Below are 23311 nucleotides of genomic sequence, written 5' to 3'. Positions count from 1 at the left end.
TTGCTACAACTTTAATGTTGCACTTCGCTGTCTTTTTTGTATTCAACTAAAAAAATAAAAACACCAAAAACATTGTGTGTTACTCATGACAATAATGCTATTCTGAAAGTACTTCAGAATCTAACAAAGTTTAAGATTTGCTACTTGCTGGAAAGAGCTGAATTTTGACAGTCTCTCCTTACATGCTGAACTATACAATTTTAATATTGCAACTTTGTGCCAAGTGATTATATTATTAAATCAACTGTCTAGAAGATATAGCCTTTGATTTAGGTCTCATATATATATATTTATATTCTCCTAGGTACACGAGAATATTTTAAAGATTCATGGTCACAACTTCACACAATTCAGGACTAGCCATTTTTGTAAACGCTTCAAGCAATTAAATACTCCCACTTCTTGGAGCGTCAAAATAACCCTGCTGGGTATTCAGTAGTAATCAAATAATACAAAGTTTATAATTTAAAAACAAAACTGCACTAGCATAGATTTGTTTATTGTACTGTGAGCATCAGTATATATTAGAGACAAAGACAACAAATTCCAGGACACAAAGAAAAAAAAACCTGGAGATTTAAAGTTTTGCTGCGTATCAATCATGGAGAACCTATAAATTATCTGCTGGAATGCATTCAGCTCAAAAGCTTGCCTTCTACAGTTACAGAACATGAAGAATATAAGATGTTCTGGATCCCAAAAGCCACATACCTAAAGTTAAATTGTAAAAGACATTATGTAAAATTTATAAACTCGTTTTCTTCTGAGACAGATTGATTTTATCTCCAAGACTCAGGGCCATTCCCTGTAAGAAAAAGAAAGAAGAGAATGATGATGTTGATAGTTTATAATCACTCTATCTGCATATAACAGAAATCTATGAAACTAGTTGCATGGAAAGTAAAGTATTTCTAACTGCTCATGTGTTTCTATAAATTAGAGTTCATACCTTTTTAAAAATTAGGTAAAGGCAAGAACTAAATATTATTATTACTGAATCAATGAAATTTATATAGTCATAAATTTCATAGGCAGAAGAGTAAAGAATTTTCAGTCACTGGACCTTTCATCAACTGAAAGTATGCTGCCACTGGATAAGTTACAACTGTCAAATCAAATACGGAAATTCAGGAGTTGAAAAACTTAGTGCTAATACCAGCACTTGATACACCAACGTTACAAAAAAATAACTGCATCACAGAATCATATTAACATTGCATAGAAACTGAAGAGATCTCAAAAGAAACTGCACAAATCCACCTAATCAACAGCAGAATGATCTCCAGATGAGACTGACATACTTAAAACTGACACATTTAGGCTGGAATATTTAACTGAAGACAGTCATACAAAAAAAGTCACTGTATACATATCAGTCACTGTATACATGATTTAAACCACTCTAAAATCTTTACAATGACATCACAAACTGAATGGTTTCTTTGACCCTAAAAACTGAGGCACCCCTTTATTGTATGCCACCCCTTTATTGTATGAAACACTTTTATTGGTACATTGCCTCTTTCAATATTGAACAGAGTTCCAAATCTGTATTTTTTTAGTCAGAAAGTGCAAGTTCTAAAATCCAAAGAAATTCCAAAGTAATTTTAGAAAACAATTCTATTTAAAGATTTTTTTTCTTAATGCTGAATTCATTAAGAAACAGATCATGGAACCTCAGGGGGCACTTGCTTTCTATTTAAAAGCAAATAAAATTTAACCTCCTATTAGCAGTGCTATGGATAAAATAAGGAAATCTTGGCCCAAAGGCCTATTTTATTAAAATGGACTGGCAGAGGAGGTCTATAATATGATTTTTGCATATGATTATACCTCACTAAAAGCCATTCTTCCCTCACAAAACATACAAAATGTAAACAAGATAGTTTTTAAACTGGGACTGAAGTTCCTATGTTCACTCCTGAAAATTTTCCATTTACCTAGTATTAGGTAATCACGTACCGTTAATAGCAGTATCAAAAAAGCTGTGAGTTTTTAGAGGGTGCTGTACATTTTCTTAAAAACAATAAGAAGAAATAATGCTCTGAAGAGAAACTACAGTTACCTGACTCTTTGCACGGATTCGTATGTGGCCAGTGACAGGAGCATCTGGTCCAAGATGAATTGGCTTTTCAATGCTGACATTGGCGAGTGCATCTTCTCCAAATATGGAACGGGCATAAAGATTTGCAGCCATAAAGCCACAGTAACCAGAAAGTGCCTATAGAAAGGACATTTCAACACTTCAGAAAGGCCAAAATCCTTTAAATACATTTGATTCATCCTAGCTAGAGCCAAGCAGATATCAGTGTTTTAACACTTAAACCCCTACCTTTACATACAGCATTTTATAAGGTAAGTGAATCACATAGTGGGAAACACTGGCGATATTTTTTTAAAATTAATTCTAAATTTTTTAAATTAATATTGAAAGAGTTGCAATCTCTATTAGTCATTGAAATAAAAGTAATGGATAGCAAAAAGATTAAAGAAGCTACATAGCAAATAACTCCTATATATATAGCAGCTAATAGCTGTTATGGCATATATTAATAACAAATAGCTTGCTTTATACATATGCGTTTTTTTTTTTTCTTTACAGCAAAAAGGCTAAATATAAAATAAAGATAAATTTTGATGGAGAAGGAAGGAACTAAGAAAAATTGTACAAAAACACATGGTTCTATCAAATATGTATTATAGTACAGCTACTACAAACTAAAATAAGCATTAACTATTTCTTCTCTAGCTACAAAAAAAATATGAATGTACAAAAAGTGGCACAGAATTCTGATAACATTAATTTCTTCTACTCTTTTCAGGACACTCATTTCAAAACTTTGAAATATATATACTGTTTCATATTGTAAACAAAAGAGCGTTGAAAAATAAAGCACACAAAGAAGGGTGTCCAAAAGCCTCCAAGCAAATAGCTCACCTTCTCTGGAGTCAGGCATTTCATATTGGTTGACTTCAGTATGTGCTGTAAGTATTCATTTAGGTCAATGATATTTGTATTCACTGTAACCTTCAAAAAGGGGAAAAAAGTGCAATTACTTCAAACAGCACATTACGCGTGTCTGAAATCACCTCTGCTTCAGGGCTCTAAAAGGAGATCACCACTACGCTTCTCTTGAGAAATACCACATTCACAAAGCTAGCTGTATATCCTATGAGGTGGCACCATATGAAGTCTTCACCTCCTGCAATCCACTAGTTAAAAAGGGTGGGAATTCCTTTTTGCTATCATATCTTCTAAAATACATTAAGTGAATGTGATACTCTGCTGAACACGTACATTCTGTTTCAAATAGTGTGCTTCTGGTATGAATGTGGTTTAAGTTCATACTGTGCCTGAACAAAAGTGGTATCTACTCCAAAAGCTTACTTTTCAATGACTGATGAGAGGAATCACTTCATCTTTCATTGAAAAACAGCCTCCTTCAAGAAAAGGGAAGTTGTTCCAGGAAACTACATTAGTACCTCCCATAGCTAAGGACAACAAACGACGCTGTAATTAAACTGGGGGGAAAAATAGCATAATTTTACTTTGAAATGCTATGAAACTTTTATGAGCCAAAGTGCCTAGAGTTCCTTCTTTGCCCTTGAAGAAGGAGGAGTCTTAAGTAGCTACTTTATGTTATTTATTTATTTAGAAAAACTAGGCAAACTGGCCCAGGGCTATTTAAGTCAGGTAGAGTGGCTTGGAAATCATGTTACTGCACCTGAAAAGGGCTGTACGGGCCAGCGTGTAGCACATAAAACAAGTATTTTTATCTTTTGTTGTTAGAAACGATGCTTTCTTGGCTGCCTTGGCTTTCTCATCCTGAAGATTGTGGGTCCCGATTAAAATTTTCTTTTAATACATCTTTCAGAGGTAGTTTATGAATTGCTAAGGATCTAAACATCATAGGTTAAAAACTATTGTTCACAAGTTCCCTTTGGGATGCTTAAATTCAGTCCCAAGTTAATATACTTGGGTACATATAGCAAACAAAGCTACAGTTTGTGTAAAACAGCTGTCATTTTGTTTTAGCATTACCACTCCGTTCTTAAGTTATGTTGCTCTGTTATATGAGAACATCTCCCATCCAATCAACGCTTTTTAAGGAAGTCTGTAATTAACAGCTTGGGCATCCTCTAACGTTAAGTGCACCTGACATTTATAGGTTTTTTTATGTAGCATCTGTAAGTGCTCTGGATGCTTCAGTTGTATTGCAAGATTTAAAAAGTTACTCTGCCTGGAATCTACAGAAAATCCTCAGTGCAACATATCACCTCTGCATTACAGAGTCGTCTTTTTTGAAAAGGAGAAGCCAAGCAGTATAATTCTGCAGTCTCGGCAAGAATTTATACATGTTATTATCTCTCCTTTGAATTGAAGTACACAGCAACCACTGAGCAATCTGGACAACCTCTGGACAAGAGGTAAGACTCAACATACATACTACTTTTAATTAAAAATAAAAAAGTAAGATATTCCTTCACTAAGCTTGTGAAACAGAAGATGTCAGTAAGAATGAGTTAATTTAGGCCAACATCTAATGCATTTTATGGGACTTTATGGATTCTTTCAAATACTAAAGCCACTATATGTTTAGAAGATGATGATACATATTTCTGCACAGACAATGTGTAGTAGACATAGATACAGCTATAATTGTCTAGTCTTAAACACAATACAATCACTTGTGTTACATAAGCATATGAATGCTGCTCACATCAAAAGAAAAGATGCTGCTATGTGCTGATATAGAGCAAAAAACAGAATTATGCCTCATCCAAAAGAGCCCCAAAATAATACAGACAGAAAACTAACTTTGTTTTCCCACTCAAATTCTGCCCACATCTGTCGGAACTCTGCATCCGTACACGAAGCTGGCTGGATGTAATCCATAATGTCAATATGGATATCACTGAGAACAACACAGTTTCTGTCGCTGGCTGCTCCAGAAACGTCGTACACTGCAATATAAAACACAAATCACCTAACGTTTTAAAAAGTGGGTTTGCAATAAGAGTACTCAATTACCATTTGCCAGTTAACAACAGTCAACATTTGTTCAGCTCAGCGTTGATCTCTACCCTTTTCCAGGGCATTACTAGTGTGGTAGAGCCTTTGAGTAAAGATAGTTGGCCTTTCAGGGAAGGCTGCCTAGTTCATGTTTTAAATTCAGAGGCTTGGCTCAAATATCATGCTGATAGTCATTCTAAAGATAGCATTTTCTACCATGACTCTAGCTAAAAGTGATATAAATTAAAAAAATATATATGTTAATACGTTACAGACCTTTTAATTTCCTCTTCCAATATGAAATGCTTTATTTCTGAGCTCATTAACCATCTAAGAATGTTACACATTAATGCTGCACGCAAAGTTGTTTACTTACCAATATTACCAAAAATGATTCCATTTTCTGTTGAAGCAACCTTGACATTAGCTTTAATGTTTGCAAAATCATGTGGAGCAAGTGTCAGGGGAGATGGTTTTTCCACAAGTTTCAAGTCGCCTGTTTAAAGAAATTGGGAGAATGGGGACAGGGAAAGTTACCAGTGCATAGTGGGTTTAGCTTTTGGTTGCCGCTCTTAATTTTCCTGTTATTCAATTCTAATGTCTACCAAGTTGCACTAAATTCCATAAAGATACTGGGTGGTTTTAATTTTTTCATCACAATTTGCTAGCTGTAAGACAAAATAATTCACCTTACTTAAAAAAAAAAAAAAAAAAAGATTAAAATATAGCAGACTTATTCAAAATCCACTGAAAACAGATGAAAATATTGTCTTAAATGGGCTTTGGATTGAATTTTTAACAAGCAGGAAATGGTTAATTTTATCTTTTGTGCTTTAAACACTGTAGTGTCTAATCCCACTGTCAAGTGCCTCAAAACGCAAAGTTCAATGTTCAGTATTATATGCACTAAGCTATTTACAGACGGGTCAAAGTATCACCATGATTTTGAATGTAATTGCTATAAGGAAACAATAAGAGCTGTACTTTTTGCGATCCCTAAGCAAGCAATTGTAAAAGACACCTTAGTTCTATGAAAGTATTTCTTTCAGCTGTGCACTTTGACAATACAGCATGAACAGCATCAGCTCTACACACCCAAAAGTGATGCAGCAAGTCATGGTGTTTGTAAGGTATCAGTTATGAATTATACAACTCTGCCTTACTGAACTGATAAATGGACAGATGCACACAGAAACTAACATATTCATTTTGTTTATCATGAAGAGGAAGTTTAGGTCCCTCAGTCATAGTTACACCAATTAAAAGTATACACAATGTGGGTTCTCCTAGTATGTTGTAAACGTTCTTCAACACTTGCCTGACAAATAAGGATGACTAACAGTATAAAAAACAGTGACCAGTTTCCTATCTGCTCCAGTCCTGCCCCTAGAAGAAGTTAATAAAGCCTCAATGTTGTTCAAACATGCCTCTACTACAGCTGTTGGTACAAGGAATGGCTTCAGCTGAGTAAATGCAACATCTAGTACTTCAAGTTGAGCACAGGAACCGATGGCTTTCCATTGCCCAAGATTTGCTCCATACTGATTTGGAATTTGTCCTCTTGCTCTATGGTAACAGCGCAACAGGGAATGAATATATCAGAGAAAACTGTCCATATTTCAGGAAGAGGAGAATAGAAAGTAGCATACTATGCTATTTTTCTAGTGAAAAAGCACAGAAAATTTCAAAATCTGATTATTGTTTATAACATGATAGTACTGTCAGTGCCAATAAATAAAAGTCTTATCATTTGGAAGAAAAAATTATTTTCAAATGCCTTTGAAAATATCCTTTAAAAGCGGCAACCAGCTGGCGGAAAGTTTTTAGTATTTAAAAGCGTTCCAGCTCAGCGCCAACACCCAGGACCTCATGGCTGCCTAACAGTTGCTTTGTTTCCACCAATATTCCTTACCTAACGTGGCAAGTTCTAGTGTGCAGTTCTGTAGAGTGTCACTGGTCTGGTTTACTACAAGCACATCCAATACAATGTCATACTGATTGACGTGGACATATGCTTCTGCATAGACAGGGTCTGAGAAGCCTGTCAGTTGAGTAACCTGTCAGAGAATTGAAGATATTTTTCCTGATAAACACATTGAAAACATTGAACCAAGTCAAACAATGAAAAAGAAAAACAAAACCAAAAACCAGGAGGTATTTGCAAGTACAATTGAATCCCTTACTGTTTAATATGAGCCTCAAAAATCACACAGAATAGGCATGCAAAGAATTATCTTACTGGTAAGAAAACATGCTATTCATACAAATACATTTTTAACTCCATTCCTCCTTCATATGTCCCTTTATACAAGCACTGCAATCATATAAACCTTTTCAAAATGTGTTCCAAATTGAATTCACCCAACAACCTGAAACATTGACTGTAATGCTACATTATTCTTAAAAAGAACAGAATGACAAAGACATGCCAAGTTAAAATGAAAAGATAACTTTAAAACAGTAAAAAGAATTCATCTAGACTTTTTAAGAATAAAAGTCTGTTTTCTTAAAACTAACTGACAAATGAATTGAGGGATTTCTTCTCCTTGGACCTTCTCTACAGGTCCTGGTAAACAGCCGCAAAAAGGTATAAACAGTGAAACAAGGAAGCACAGCACTCGGCATAGCGTTCAACGGCCAGAGAAAGTGGTTCTTAACCACCTGCGACCTCCTTTCTCTCCTTACAGCGAGCCTTACAGGACTCTTCAGACCAGCAAACAATCTTATTTCTTCTCTACATCCCAGAGGCTCAACACTGACTCTCCTCCTTACTCTTTCCCTCTCATGTGACCAAGGGCATGCCTTCAAGGACAAGAAAGGTTTTTCCCTTTCTCCTACCCATCCCAGTCAACAAATATATGCGTCTCTCCAATCAACCAATAAAATCAGGTTCATCACTTCCAGCCTGCATCTCCAATAGCTGATCCTGTGCATAAGCACCAACTGTATATAATTAAAATATTGACTTCTACATTACCTTATTAAGTTTGGATGCCAGAGGATCAGCAGCCTCTTTCCTCTGTGTGTTTCCCATTGCTGCAAGAAGGCTGAGCTGAAACTGGTCTTCTTTTGAGCTCATTTCATTTTTAGCAGTAAGCTGCATGAAGGAAATGGGATCATCTGGCTGAACTGTTACGTTCCTCTTCTCTGATTCTTTCTGCAGAAAGACAAAAAAATATTGAAGAATTCATGATGAATTCTATTCCTAATGCACAGTCAAACGACAACTTCACTGACTTACATACAATCAAATGGTGAAATTCATGCAGCTTCTGGGATCAACTTGGATGTGAACATCAGTTAAAAAAAAATCCAGGTATTTACAATCATAAACTTATAACATCTCACCTTCTGGGATAGTTTCTCCTCTTCTAGCTTGGCTGACAGCATATGAGAGAGAGACTGTCTGCATTCCTTGTTGAAAATATCATTCATGAGCGGAGAACATTCTGACAAAACTTTCAGGCACAAAGAAATACGATCCACATCATCATCTGTAATCGGCTTCTTGGGAAGAGAGGACTTTCCCAAATGGAGAATAGTGGCCATCAGCAACATAGCTTCAGCAATAAAGGACTGAGAAAGGGGTGTAAAGTAAAGAGAATGGAAATAGGTTATTGCATTTTACATGGGTGTACAGAAATACTTATTTCTGATTTATTTGAAAAATGGACGCAAACTCATCAGATTCATAAAATACCTGAAGAGCTTTTTTTTTTTTTCCTCCCTTTTTTTAAGTACTTGTGTAGAAAACAAGCAGCATGATTTAGTTGCAACCCAAGCATCATTACTACCCAATCACATAACTGGAACTCCATTTTGAATTTAACCCACCTCATATCTGTTTAAAAACAAACCAACGAACCAACCCCCAAAAACTCATCCACTACAATTCACATACTCAACAGCAAGGCCAGCTCTTCTTTGTAACTACAGTGAAAATACAGTAGATGACTTACGTTTTGTTTCTTCTTTTCCTGAACTAGTGACACATATCGTAAAGCAATCTTAGTTAAAGTTGTGGCAAGGGAAGCTGCAACAAAGAAATCACCATCAAGCAGGAATCCTCTTAACGGAGGTCTGCAAAGACAGACAATCATCAGGAGACTATTTTTGGAAGATACTCTTTAACATACGTGTCATATATTCACACCTTAGCATCCATGCTGTACAAACAAATCAAGCTTGAAAGCTCTCAGAAAAAGGTCTTCTTCTCCAGAAGTAATTTTTTCACATATAGAGATATTTACAAGTCACACAGCCAACTCCACACAGAAAAGGAAGTGAAGTGAAAAGTGTACAGAATAATAATTTCTACCCAGTTCTACCTGCAGTTATTAAGAAAATATAGCAATTGTTTTAGCTACCAGTGAAGTAAAATACAGCAGATGTTAAACAGTGCACAGCAACATTAAGGAAAAAAACTCTCTTAATCTAAAGGCAATATTTCCATATCCAAATAAAATTGCAAGGGGACTTGATGTACAAGGAATCAGTTGGAATTTAGGCTATCATAATTAATAACGTCCTTTTAGATATATAGTAAGTGTAAGTGTTGATCACACATCCCAAGCAATTAGGCAACTTCTTATCAGATATCCTCCACTTCAGATAATACCTTAAAAACAGGAAACTGCCTCAACCACTAAACACTGTATGAGAGAGAATGCCACGCCAAAAAAAAAAAATATATAATATATTTGTTTTTATTATATATTTTATATATTTATTATATATTAATACATATATATATATATATATATATATATATATATATATATATATAAAAACCAAGTCACTACCGGTCTAGTATGAAATCTTAAATACCTGTCTTCTTCCTTTTTGGCAGGTCGGGAACTACTGAGAGCACTCTGTGTGGCATAAGTGCCCATTTCTGTCACCAGTTTTTGGGCTGGACCCACAGTCACCTCTTCCTCAGGCTTTAGCTCACCAGCTTCTTTCTTGATTTCAGATTCTACTATTGGGATCTAAGAGTGATCAGAAAACAATTATTATAATTAAAGAAAGCTATTTTTGTTGTGCAGAAGGTTTTCATAAAAACCGTCTGTATTTTAAGGTCAGTTACAGTGGAATAATTTGAGAGAATGTAAGGAGATATGTAGATGTCAATGCATACAGAAGCCTCCTTCCCACGAAAAAAGCTCACAGCACTGTACAGAATGTCTTCGATACCTCTCAGAACTTCCCAAACTTAAAGCACTCATTTGTGGACAGTGGATATATTGGACATAATCAGTTAAATTGTATCTTAAAGTTGCCATAGTTTTCTGAAATACAGAATTTCTCATCTCCCCTCCTAAATATGAGGTAATCAGTATCACTTATTTTGATTATATGCTGACTACCGATACACTACTTGAAAATAACTTAATAATGAATACAAAATCCCATTTGATTTTTACTTTAGATTTCTTGCACACAGTTACTCGTCACACGTGCTCAAAAATTCCTTTCATCTGATTTTTAAAGTCTTTTTCTCAGAAAACACATTGCATATAATAAGTAAAACCATAAAAAGTTAGTTTAACAAAATAAACACACCTCTCCTAGTGATCTGCGAACTTCTGTCATTACACTTTGTATATCTTCCTTTGTGCTGCAATATTCTCCAAGGATCCATAAAGCTCCTCGATAAATCCTAAGATAAGAACAGTAACTTGGTAATGTTTTCATGATACACTGATGCTAACATCACAGGAAATGATTTACAGTCAGATGGAACGCCAGCCTCAATAAATTCAAAAGGATATAGGTGACAGAACAGAAAAAAAATATTCTGCCTGCAGCATATTATATAAGATGTAGCAAGTTCAATCAAAAACACTCAACTTTTCAGCCTTACTAAACTAACGAACGAGTATATCAAATAAGATACACTGCCTGCAACAAATTTATTCCAGTGTTAATCTTGATATTCACGAAAATAAAATTCATTACAATCATAGAAAGTAACTCTATTTTAAGTTGATAAGGTCAGCTGTAATTTTTCCAATTAACTCAGACAGACTAACTTTTCCATCATGTAGGACAAAATGGACAACAGGAAGGCAAATGAAGATTAAGGAAAATACCACTGTTTCAGGTTTTTGTCAGTTAATGAGAGCATGATGGAGCTAGGATTCAGAGTATGTTATGTACTGGAAAAATGGTAAAGTGCTGTCTTGACACAGTATAGTTCTCCTCATATGATTGAGCCTATGTAGATGCATCAGGAAATCAAGTTTCTAGTGCACTGAAAGACCATGAAGATGCTTAGAAGATTATATATCTTAAGATTGGTTTTTCTGACAAGCGTACAGTAAGCATTTCCAGTTTCCTTCAGATGCAAATTCCTGCTGCAATAATCCCTTCGTAACTCCATTTTAACAAATATATCACTTTTGAGTTTGCCTTCATCAACAGTGATGCTCTCTAGTAAATGGAAACATAATTAATAATTGCATCATAAAAATGAAATTTAAGTCAATTTACTTCATTCAATGCAACAAGCACCCAATATATGTTTAACAAATAGGCAAGAGGAAAGCTGTACCTAGAAGTCACCTATCCCCTAGAATATCTCAGCTTCAGTTATTCTTTTGTGTGGCTTGGTAGCAGGGGTTTTGGAGCAGCTAGAATATATGTAATGACAACATGCATTCAACACAGTGCTTCAATTTTGGACTAAGATCATATTTTGGACTCACTTGACAGATTTAATAGCATGAAAGACTTCAAGCATCTTCTCAACAATAAGAGGCCTGAGGTTATCAAAACGCTGAATCGCTTCACGCACAAATTCCAGAACATCAGCAGCTGCTGCTTCATTATTATCACTAAGAAACTCCATCAACTAGCACAAAAGAGTGAACAGAAGCACAAACAGCAATACAGTTACATAATTTGAAAGAGGTCACATGTTTCACAGAAGTTATTATAGTATCAAACAGAGGAACACAGACAGGAAGAACAGGAAGGAATAAGGTAATAGACTAGTTTTCATTTAATTTTAGTCTCAAAATAATATTATGTTCATACAGTAATACTTTCCTTCTACATTCAGAAAAATAAGCCTGCACATATATTTCATTTAGCAAAGCTAAAAATCAAACAAATTCTGAAAAAAAGAGTCCTGAACATTTCAGTCAATTATCATAATCCCCAAATCATTTTTCTAAACAAAGATTATTGTGCTTTTAAATAGAGGTACTTTTCAATTCATGTTCTTCAAGAATATTTAAAAATAAAAGATGCGGAAGATGAATAACTACAATATCAGAAGTCCAACACTTCTTCAGGGCGTTAAATTAGCATAACATAATGTAAAACCATTGTTGGAAATGTAGCTGCAGTTATTTTTTTGTGGGGGAAGGTAGCAAGGATTTTGATACAGCTAGAATATATTTAATGAAAATATAATTAAATGTTTGCATACCACTGGAATAACATTTGCAGCCATATCTGGAAACCGAACGCTACAGGAATGCAATGTTCGAACAAGCAGCTGTCTGTATTTGTCAGTATCTTCATGCTCTGTCACATTATTAGTTTTAATCACTTCTTTCTTCAGAACAATCACTAGCTATAGAAAAGAGCAAATAAAATTGAAGCAAGCCACATATTTTTCAAAAGAATAGAAATACAATGAAACATAAGCAATATGTGTTTTACCTCTTCCACGTTTCTTGAAGAGACGAGATCCAGAGCTAGTTGAAGGGTTTTTTTGCGCACTTCTAGATCTGGGGTACTCAACACTCTGAGGATGTCCATAACCAGATCCTGAAACAACAAAGAAATACTAACTACTTTGCTGCTTGAAGTGACTTGCTCTTCATGCAATTCTAATTTTCAGTCCTCAATGATTTTCAAAAACTTTCTGGATACTTAATGTAATCTATCAGTAGATTATATAAGGCAAGATATCCTAGATATGCATTAAAAAATTCACACTGCTCATTTGATACATTATAATAGTTACATAAAATCTATCATGCAAGTTATACCATTAAACCTTAATATCAAGACAGTATTTGTCATTGTTAATTCTTACGCAGGAAAAGAAAAGCAGCAAGCCTCAACGTAAAATACCACCCAGCTGCTTTTAACAAACATACCAACAGAAGGCTTAAACTTCAGAAATATATTTTTCCCTATACGACGACACCTGAAAATTTTGTTTTGTTAAGAAAAGCCTTCAATAAGCTTGCAGGAAAACAGAGAGATAACATACTTGTAACACTCGTTCATGGGAGGGATGCTCCTTTAGTTCAATCAAACGATCCAAAACAATTAGTTTCACATTATTATCACTCTCTTTAATAATCAAATCTATGTAGCATTGGGCAGCTGCCTAAAATTAAAAAAAAAAAAAAAAAGCTTTTAGTAACGAAGAAAAGGGCAATTTCTAAGAGAAATTCAGAAAAGATACCTTCTACTCTGTTATTAAAACAATTACTCCAGAATTGGGAAATGAACCAGAAAAAAAACAGTCTTTAAAGCTTTCTGGTCAATTGTAAATATGATTCCACCAGTTCATAAAAAAATGGCATAGGAAAGCTCACAATGGTATCTGCTTACAACACACAGACTTGATTTCAAACTTCAGGGAAGTTATAAAGATAAATTTTCTGCCACACCTTGGGTTAGCTCTTGTAAGTACACAACTAGACATGAAAACTCATTCAAAACAGTAGCCAATGTTAGCGTATCCAGATACGGTTTTAATGACAGCTTCTAGGTGCAACAATCCCACTCAACAAATACGACTACATTAATGCAAGAACATAAGAATTAATTCTCCTGATATTTTGAAACTATTTGCAATGCTTTTGATATCAATCTAAATAGTATGCTCTATTTTTGAAATTTCTTCACAAGCTCAGAATTTTTATACAGTGTCAAATAATCAGCTGTATAAACATATATCTGGGAACACAAGGGTCAAACAGTAATCTAAACTTAAATCGTCTGTGCTTTATATTTTCATCCTGGCCTAGAAAGGATCACATGTATGAGTAAAGCAAGTCATTCAGTCTCTGCAAATCTTCAGCATTAGTTTGCTTGGCTAAGCATGCCGAGAAGATTGCAGATTGGCAGTAACTATTGTGATAGTTTGAACACTGTGCACTCTACTGTGAACACTGTGCATTGCTCACTACCAAACGATATGAAGTCCACCAGCCATAGGCCTGCAAAATACACTCTTGGTCATTCTTTTTGTTGACCAATATAGATAAGAGATATTATAAGACAGTATATAAGACACCTTATATTACAAAAGGCTTTAGTCTTTCAAAGTATCAAAGCACAGCATACAGTATTCCAGTACACTGAATACCACTGAAACATGTGAAAACATTCCTCATATACCTTGATTGCTGTTGGTGCACTGGAGAGTGTAACTAGTGTTCCTGCAGCTTCATATTTCACTGCGGGACTTGATGACTGCAATAAATTGTAGATGCACCGAATAAACCGAGCTCTCTCCGAAGGATTTGCATGACAGACCTAGGTTAAAAAACACATAGTTGGCCTATAAAGAAAAACTTACGGCCACCACACAGTTTAACTGTTTAACTAACTTACGACTGGGAGAAAATAAAGCAAACAGTGACAAACTTTTCGGGATAAGAAGTGTCATTCACAGTGGCAAAAAGCTATTTACAAGAGCTACTAAAAACCTGTTATTGACAATTCTGAGCAATGCTGCAAGGTCTGAAAACTTCAGTTCAACAGGAAGCGTATATACACCCTCTACTAGCTTGCTGAACAGATGTCCTGCATATATAAACAAAGAACGATAGTTTGATAACATACAGTTCATGACATAGCAAATCAGATGAGATATATTGCTCCGTACTCTGAACATGTGAGCAGTTTGTTAAAAGACAAATTTCATTCAGCTTTATTAGAACAATGACATATCCCAAACATGGACCAAATTCTTTTTTCAGCAGTGTCCTATCCCTTCTAAAGAGCAGTCTAATATAAACTAAAATATACATTCATTCTAAATATGCCGCAGTGTTTTCCTTTTACCTTATAAATTAGTTCAACAATAACCAACTGTAATATGTCACCAAATGTCTGGACTTGGTCAATGCAGGTACTCAAATAATCCAAAGCTCGATCCTATATAAATAAAGATAAATTATTCTAAATTATTCAAACGAGTTTTCTCACTCAGTTGTATTTTAAAGCAATTAAAAAAATATATTTTTTTAAATCAAAATGCAAAACAGCACATGAATTCAACTCCTCAACTTGCAATTTAAAACAACTTACATATAATATGTCAAAATAAAATAGCAGACCTTAAGAGCAAGATAACCCATTTTGTCTACGGATGGGGGAAAAGCAAACGGATGGGGGAAAAGCAAACAAAAAACCAGACACACACAAAAATACAAATCATGAACCTAATGCTAACCAGGCACAAAAGAATTGCCCGTGGAACAAATAATCCCAAACAATAAACATAATTTTCTTTCTCATGTGACTAAAAAATTTACAAAGCAGTAGGTAAAGGAGCACTTCTCAATCTGGTCAGGCTCATTTGGCAAAAATTACTTACAGTTTTCAGCACCAATGTGTTCTTTTTCCAAATACAGCGACTGCACTATTTAAACAAAGACAGTACACTGAAGTCCTACGTTAACTTATTCACAGTTACCACGCATTCCACAAGTGTGCTAACACCACCACATATAGTGGTAGGTATTCCACTGGGTAGAGTATCTTCAACTAAATTTTTAATAGCTTCCATTCCAAGATCTTTTCCAACTTCAAATGTAGGTACTGCTCTGATTCTTACTTCAAATTTCTTTATTTCTTGTTCATAGTTTTAACAGATAATTAAACTGTGTTTATTTTACTCAGTAATATCTTAGTTTACCGACAAGTAAGTTTTCAAATACTTAAATCAAATGAGTTAAAGAACAAGTATCCTTACCTGATCTGCGTGAATTAGCATCATAAACGCATTTCTTTTGCAGCTTGCATCCTTCTCATTCACCAAGAAATCATGGATCAATTCAGGAGCATCAGGTATAAGATGTTCAAAATTTCTTTAAAAAAAGAAATCACAATTAAAAAGACTATTATCAAAGGGCAGAGCCTAAAGCTTAATTGCATATCTTCCAGACAAGTGTTTAAAAAAAAAAAAAAAAAGCATAAAACAAGTCATGAAACATAGCTTTTGCGTAGTTATTTGAAACCGTGAACAGATCCAAGGAGCTTAAATGAAAAAATTGTTTGCTATCGTGACAGCTAAGATGATATCCCACCAGTGATTTTGGTTTAATGGTAGCATTCATACTGTTTAGGTAAGCAACTGCAACAATGCTTCAGGATGTAACTGCAGTAAATTATTACACGAAGAATGTCTCACTTCAAATAAATAAAATATATCCATATTCCTGTAAAGATTCTTCTGTGCTTATAGTTGTGTGGACAACCATTACTATTAATGCTTATATCATTAAGAAAGGTATTTGCCCACACAAATTATCCTGCAGCAGGAGGACCTCAGTCATACTTGAAAAAGCAACAGCAATACCTTTCACTTTTCCAAAGAAGTTTATCAGATAGAGGAGGGAAGAAAACAAAAACAAAACACAACACAACACACACACACCAAACTCCCTCCTTTCTTTCCCCCCCACCGCACCCCCCCCCCCCAATTAACAATGACTTATATTGCTGTCCTTGCTAGGCATTTATGAGATCTCCGAAACTATCTACGTCAGCAAAGTTAGCCTTGGTCTTCTGCCTCTAAAGCTGTAAACAGTTTCTGGCATTTACCTATAAATTGTGTAAATTGCCAGAACTGCATTTCTGCGCACATAGCTGTGACGATGTTCTAAACATGCACGAATGGCTGGCATCAAAGGCTCCAATAATTCTGCTTCCTTCAGCTTACAAAGAAAACGAAGAGTAGAGCCTCGGATAAATTCATTTGGGTGCTGAAGATCCTAAAATAAATAAGAAGCATATCTGAAACGCCAGACTCTACAACCTAGTTAAGTTCAGATGAATGCACTTCCTAGCCTTTTCCCACACCAATTCTTTCCATGGTACAAATCCCAAATATCAACAAGGACATCTCACTGTCTTCTCATGAAATACCTTCTTAAAACACTGCTGTGCCACAATCTTTAAAAAAAAGTATTTCTGTGTAATGAACTTTATAAAATTTGGGGGTGGAGAGCTGGGGGGGGGAGGGGGGGATTGTTGCATTGTGTACATTTTCCTCTGATGACTCAAGCTGTGGAAGCTCACACTGCAGGCATTCCTGCACAATGGACACTAATCTCCAGTGAATATACTGAATTAACATTCACCTGCTTCCCATCAATTCCCACAGAACTTGCGGAACGATATTATCTTTGTGAAGCAGTGTCACAAACAGACTACAGTTAAGGTATTCCAAAAGTAATGTGCTTCTTTTTAGAAAGAAGGCTTGTCCCAAGACACTGTGGAGAGAGTAGTCACCTTTCCTCTTTGAAGTTCACCAACTTGGAAAGTAAAAGTACTAAATCTTTCTTTAGTAATAATAGTAAATGAACACGTAAAAATTCCTTGATAATAACTTTGTTAGTTATCTAAAAGCTATCCAGCTCTGAAACAGCGAGACAAAGCACTTAGGAAGCAAACACTGAGCATATACCATATATGTATATCTATATATACTTAGAAAAGTAATGCAAAATGATATACTTTATACAACGATCCAGCACGTGACCATAAGCAATAAACAGGCTACCTTCCTATATGCATCGCATACAAGGATCATTTCTTGCAAAAGTCTCCCATCTGGAGTGGTCTTTGGAACTATTTCCCAAAAGACCAGAAGCAGTTTTTTGATGGTATGATCTTGAAGAGGCAGTACAAAACGTATAATGGTCATCAGAAGCCCAGGTAGTTTTTCACCATTTAGAATCATAATGATTACTTTCTTCAAAGCTTCCGTCTTCAACTTGACATCTCCTTTTTCTAGAAAGGATAGAAAAATTCAAGAATGCAAATCATAGTAATTATGAAATCAGAAAGTCAGAGTTTTAAAACCTAATAATACTAATTTTTGATGTCAGAAGATACCAACTCCCTCATATGGGGTGCAATATAACATTACCAATAAAATTCATCCCCTTAGTTATCAGGGAATAGTTAAAGAGCAAGCCCAAAATTCAGATCTAATTGCAGATTAACATATTCCAATTAACTGAGTTTAACAAATTTTGCCACTAAACAGCATTTTATACCAGGATACTATGAGGCACTGTGATGTTAGAGACACATTAAAAACTAACACTGGCACTTCTGCAAGCAAGATACAGTAATGCACTGAACAAGCGATAAAGAGATTTATATCACTGCATTACGTAAATCTGAACATACTTCAAACAGAAAGATAGAAACACATTTTGAATTTTTGCACAGAGCGGGGTAGGGGGAGGAAGTCACACAGTATGTAGATAAATACCACGACGTATTTCTCAAAGCACAGTGAAGAGAGGAATTTATACATTTCAGAAGTCAACAAAGTAAACTCCAGCAAGTCAGTTTGATTTTTATACAATATAAACAGTATTCTAGGAAACGTATAATGAGAGAAAGTGAACATAACTCGGGTATGACTGAGTAACCTTCAAATCATAGCTCATTACTTGCCTAGGTCATTTTTTAAGCTGATTTCAGAAGGTGGCTCCGAATCCATTGGAACATTGATTAACGTGTAACACACGTTCTCTGCAGCAGTCATTGTTCTCGGTTACAAATGTTTTCTCAAGGGAAGAATTGCTTTGTCTGACAAATATCAAGACAATCTAAAAACAAGCAAACAAAACCACCCCAAAGTTAACAGATTTTATTAACAAACAGCACAAAGGTGTTTTTGCAACTTTATGATTTCAACAAATTGTTGGGTTTCTCGAAAAATCACATTCAAAAGCCTTCTCAATGTTTTATTACACTAAATGTTCCTGTTAACCTAAAATGATGTAAGAATATGAAATTTCCCAAAGTAACTGGCCAAAAAAAGTAAATCAAAAGAAATCTTTCCGATACTTAGGGTACAGTTAGAGAGGACTGAAGCATATGGACACCTGATTGCCACTGAATGGATGCAGCAGCTTTTCCCTCTTCTACTCACCCCTCTGGTCCTGGCTATCCGTTCCCACTGTTTTCCTTGCACGTCTGTGGCCCGCCAGGGCACCAGAGCGCAAGGGCTCAACCTTTGACTCAACCTGCAAAAAAAACCTGAAGAACACCACAACCAAAAAAGGGAAGAGTTTCCTTCTTATATAACAAGTTGAATCAGCCCATGAAGGAAGCTTTGAAGATGAGCGTGAAATCCAACAGAGCAGAAACCAAGGACGGGAGAAGGGAGGACATGACGGAGAGGAAAGTAGGACCACCGTGTTATCTGCTAAAAATCATTAGAACAGCTCAACTCAGCGCAACTGATCCTCTAGTCACCAATAGGAGGAAAGTATTTGCATGAAGAAGAAGTACTAGAGGATTACAGGTCCACTAAAGGTGCTGTGTGGCGGACAGTTCAGATAACAAAATGAACCATTAACTTAAATCTTCATTTTCTTTGCTTGTCACTTCCTTTTACAATAGAATTTTGGGATTACTTTTTTTTTTTTAATTCCATTTCCTAAATAATGGAAAACACTCCAGTTTGAGCTTGCTCACTTACTACTCACTACAGTACCATACGGAAATGCAGAGTAAAAAAAATTATTAGTTTTCATTACTTGGTGAATTCTGTATTTTCTACAGAAGTTCAGAGAAGAAACTACTTTGTACGCACATTCTACATTTACTATAGTTAATTGTCTTGAAGTTTAGACTGAGGCTAACAAATCATTAAAACAGGGAAAATGGCTTTTTACTTTAAAGTATGATACTATGTATACGTATAAAAATACACACTTGCTTTATGTAATTATTGCTATTAATTAATAACAGGGCCAAGTGAACTAAACTATCTCTGTCACAGGCTGAGATTTGCATGACAGATCAAAACACTAAACTCTCCAATTTAGGGTTACACTTTCACTGCAGTTTGCTTTCAACACTTAAAAGAATCCTCTGAAGTTGGATAAGCCTGAGCAGGGTTATAGCTCCATGACACCATGCCTTCAATAACATGCCAGTTTAAGAAGTTACTGCCTGGGATATTAGTTCCTACCCCACATCACCTCTTCACCTGTGCTGAGGCAACTCTTGAGATGTGAACCCTGTAAATCCACCACCCTTACTTTACTTTTAAAATAGTAAGAACAAGGGAGAACAAAAACCCTACATCCATTCCCAGTCTGCTTCTCCAAAAAAAGAAGAGGCAAAGTGGGCCAAGGAGTTGCAGTGTCTGAACGAATGGCTGAGTAACTCCACAAGCTGATACTGCAACCAAAGTCCCTTTTCTTATCAAATGGTCAGCTGAAGAATCTCAGCCTAAACAGTGAGTAGGGAAGCTGTGCTAACTTGGGCTGTAGCCTTTTTTTTTTTGCCTCAGAGGCTCACAGGTTTGAGTAAAAAGCACCACTGCTCCCAAGCTACAAGAAAAGAACACAATTAGAACAGTATCACAAATTCTGCTACTACAAAAAAAGGGTTCTAACACAACATTTTTTAAAAAGCCTCTTTCTGTTATGCTTTTAAGGATTAGATCCTCCAAGCTCATTGTTTCCTCTACAAATGGCTACATAAATCAATTCTAGCATTTTTCAGAAACAAGAAAATTCTTGCTTCACCAGCAGCTCTTTCCCTCTATCCCATTCCCTTGGCCAGAGCTCTTGCCCCAAAGCTCTGCAACTAGCATCTTCATTTCTATCAACTTCATCAAGCAGATAATAAAATACAGTTGTGAAAAAAGCAGGTAGAAAGAGTCCAACTGCAGAAACTCCTTCAAAATCACGGCAAAACAGATCTCTAAACGAGGAAAACACAGACCCATTTCTTAGGCTCTAAAAAGCAGCAGTGAAGGGAAATTCTTAAAATACAGAGCTGGGAGACTGGGCAGCAGGAACAACCAGTTCTTCCTCACAGAGAAGCATCAAGCCTTGGAACCAGCATCTTCCCATTCAAAATTTGATCTTACCAAGAATACCCCAGATAAGGAGAAAGCAGATGCTACTCTACTTTCCCAGCAATAAAACTGGAAAACACCCACACTTGTATATGGAAATCCAGAGTAACACAGTTTCCAACGCACGTACAAGGAGGCAAAGAGAACATGCCTACTCTCCAGCTACAACGTCCTTAAGAAGCAAATGAATCCCCACAGAAGTTAAACATCAGTTACGGTGCTGGCAGAATTACAACGACAGAGTTTTATTTTAAGCTTTGGCTATTAATATCTCCGGAATCTAAATTTTTGTATTCAGCTATTTTCACTCAGCTTTGTAGAACAGAGCTAAAGACCTCTGAATTACAGAACACTGACACAAGACGTTAAGGAGATACCTTATCGAGCAAAACCCTAACAATGCATCATTTCACCTCTGCATCACCTGGGAAACACAACACACAAACTTGTATTAAAGTAACCCGGAGTAAGTTTAGAGGATCATAGCCACATCACAAGGGATTCTCTCCTCGCTTTTCCAAGCGACTAATTCTTGCCCGAAACACCTCGCACAATTAACTATGACTTAAAAGTTAAAACGTTTGGTTTTTATTCTTTTCCTTACCGTTCCCCTGAAAAAACTTCCGAGACACGCCAGCAACCCCCCCCTTCCCCGGGGAGGCCGCACCCCCCCCAGCACACACACGGCCGAGGAAGCCCCGAGCCGCGGGACAGGGGCTCGCTGCTCCCTTTCAGCGCCGCTAACGGCACTGCCGGCTGCGGCCCTCAGGCCGCCTGCCCAGGAAGGCCCCGGCCGGCCGCGAGCCGAGGGGTCCCGCGGAGTAGGGGGAAGGGCCGCGGCCCCGCAACGGCCCTAACGGCCGCCCGCCCCCCCCCCAACGGCCGCCCCGCGGCTCGCGACCCCCGCCCCGGCGAGGCCGCCGGGCCCGAGGCGCCGTGGGGCGGGCTCCGCGCGCCATAAGCGCTGTCCCGCGCGGGCTGCGCACCCAGCTGGTGTGGTGCGTGGCGTGGCGTGGCGGCGCGGTCCGGCGCGGCCCGCGGCGGCGGCGGCAGCGGCTCCCGGCAGTGGCGCGACCCGCTCCGGCGATGGCTGACGTGGAGCCGCTCCCTCCTCGGGCCACATCGATGGTACGGCGGCCCCAGCGGGACACACCTCCCCTCGCACAAGAACGCGGACGGGGCGGGGCGGGGCGGTGCTGCGTCACGGCTCGGGGGAGGGCCTTGCCCCTCTGACGTCACCGCTTGCTCGCTAGGAAGCGCGGGCGGAAGGCCGGGGGGAGGGGAGCGAGGAGCGCGCGGCCGGCCGGGGCCCGCTCGCCATTGCGTCAGCGCCGTGACGTCATATGCACCATAGGGTGACGCTGCAGAGCTAAGCACGTCCACTGCGACAGCCTGGGCAGGTGGCACGGTGGCAGGCAGCACGGGGGCAGGCGAAGGCCAGGCCGGGCTCCTTCAGCCTGCCCCGCTTCTACATCAATACATGCATCGGACGTTTACAATGGAAAAACAACGCCAAATTCACTTTGTTTATCACACTGTAGCTTCAAATGTCTTTTGCATCTCTACCTGAAACACGGGCTTCCCTCGGAGACATCGCTAAAGAAATCTCTTTTCAGTAAGACTGCTGCCACTGCTATAAATGGGAAATTACTCTTCTCACTTCAACTGCTATTAGTGTAATAAAACCCAATTAAAGTGTCTAACGTTCGCATGATGTGCGTGCATGACACTTGGAAGAAAAATCTTCATTGAAGCTGATCACTAATAGCAATGGAGTACAGAAAATGCAATATGTGCATATTGCATTGCAAATGCAATCAAATTTTGTGACATTGAACTTAAATCCAAGCTGTCACTAAACAGAGTCCTTGGGTAGACTCTATAGCACAAACCAAAGTGACAAAACCAAGAAGGAATACAGAGACTAGATAAGTCAGGGGACCTGAAAGGGCAATTTAATATGTTTCCATCATTACTTACATGTAGCGCATGCATTAGTGAGCTAAAAAAGCCCTTGGCTACCTGATGGCTGTTTGATGGCCCTAAAGAAATGAAGTCATTCATTTCAGTTTTGAAAGACCTGAGGTTTATTAAAAAACACAACTGAAAAAGCTTACTGGCAGCTTCATGCTTATTCTGTCTGCAATAATTCCAGTAAACACTCATAATTAGAAATGTCTGTCCAAGTCACGAGTGAGACA

At 37.3% G+C, this 23311-nt stretch overlaps 1 protein-coding gene across 3 annotated transcripts; it reads right to left on the bottom strand.

The window, feature by feature from the left end:
* Positions 1-478: 478 nt before the first annotated feature.
* COPB1 (COPI coat complex subunit beta 1) lies at positions 479-22360 on the bottom strand. Of its 3 annotated transcripts, none has more exons than XM_068944967.1 (22): positions 22097-22360; positions 18686-18840; positions 17778-18007; positions 16817-16986; positions 15966-16080; positions 15053-15145; positions 14384-14521; positions 13245-13364; positions 12686-12793; positions 12450-12596; positions 11722-11867; positions 10577-10673; positions 9842-10002; positions 8974-9094; positions 8363-8590; positions 7992-8171; positions 6927-7071; positions 5391-5510; positions 4820-4965; positions 2939-3028; positions 2066-2221; positions 479-805 (listed from the first exon to the last, which is right to left on the bottom strand). In XM_068944967.1, the coding sequence occupies exons 2-22, from the start codon at positions 18774-18776 to the stop codon at positions 746-748; spliced, it is 2862 nt and encodes a 953-aa protein (XP_068801068.1). In that variant the 5' UTR covers positions 18777-18840; positions 22097-22360; the 3' UTR covers positions 479-745. The 3 variants fall into 3 exon arrangements, with proteins under 3 accessions (XP_068801068.1, XP_068801069.1, XP_068801070.1); XM_068944968.1 differs by lacking the exon at positions 22097-22360 and adding an exon at positions 21715-21987; XM_068944969.1 differs by lacking the exon at positions 22097-22360 and adding an exon at positions 19167-19291.
* Positions 22361-23311: the final 951 nt, after the last annotated feature.

The sequence above is a fragment of the Struthio camelus genome, chromosome 5, assembly GCF_040807025.1.
Source record: "Struthio camelus isolate bStrCam1 chromosome 5, bStrCam1.hap1, whole genome shotgun sequence".
NCBI lineage: Eukaryota > Metazoa > Chordata > Aves > Struthioniformes > Struthionidae > Struthio > Struthio camelus.
This window is presented reverse-complemented; position numbering and strand designations above follow the sequence as displayed.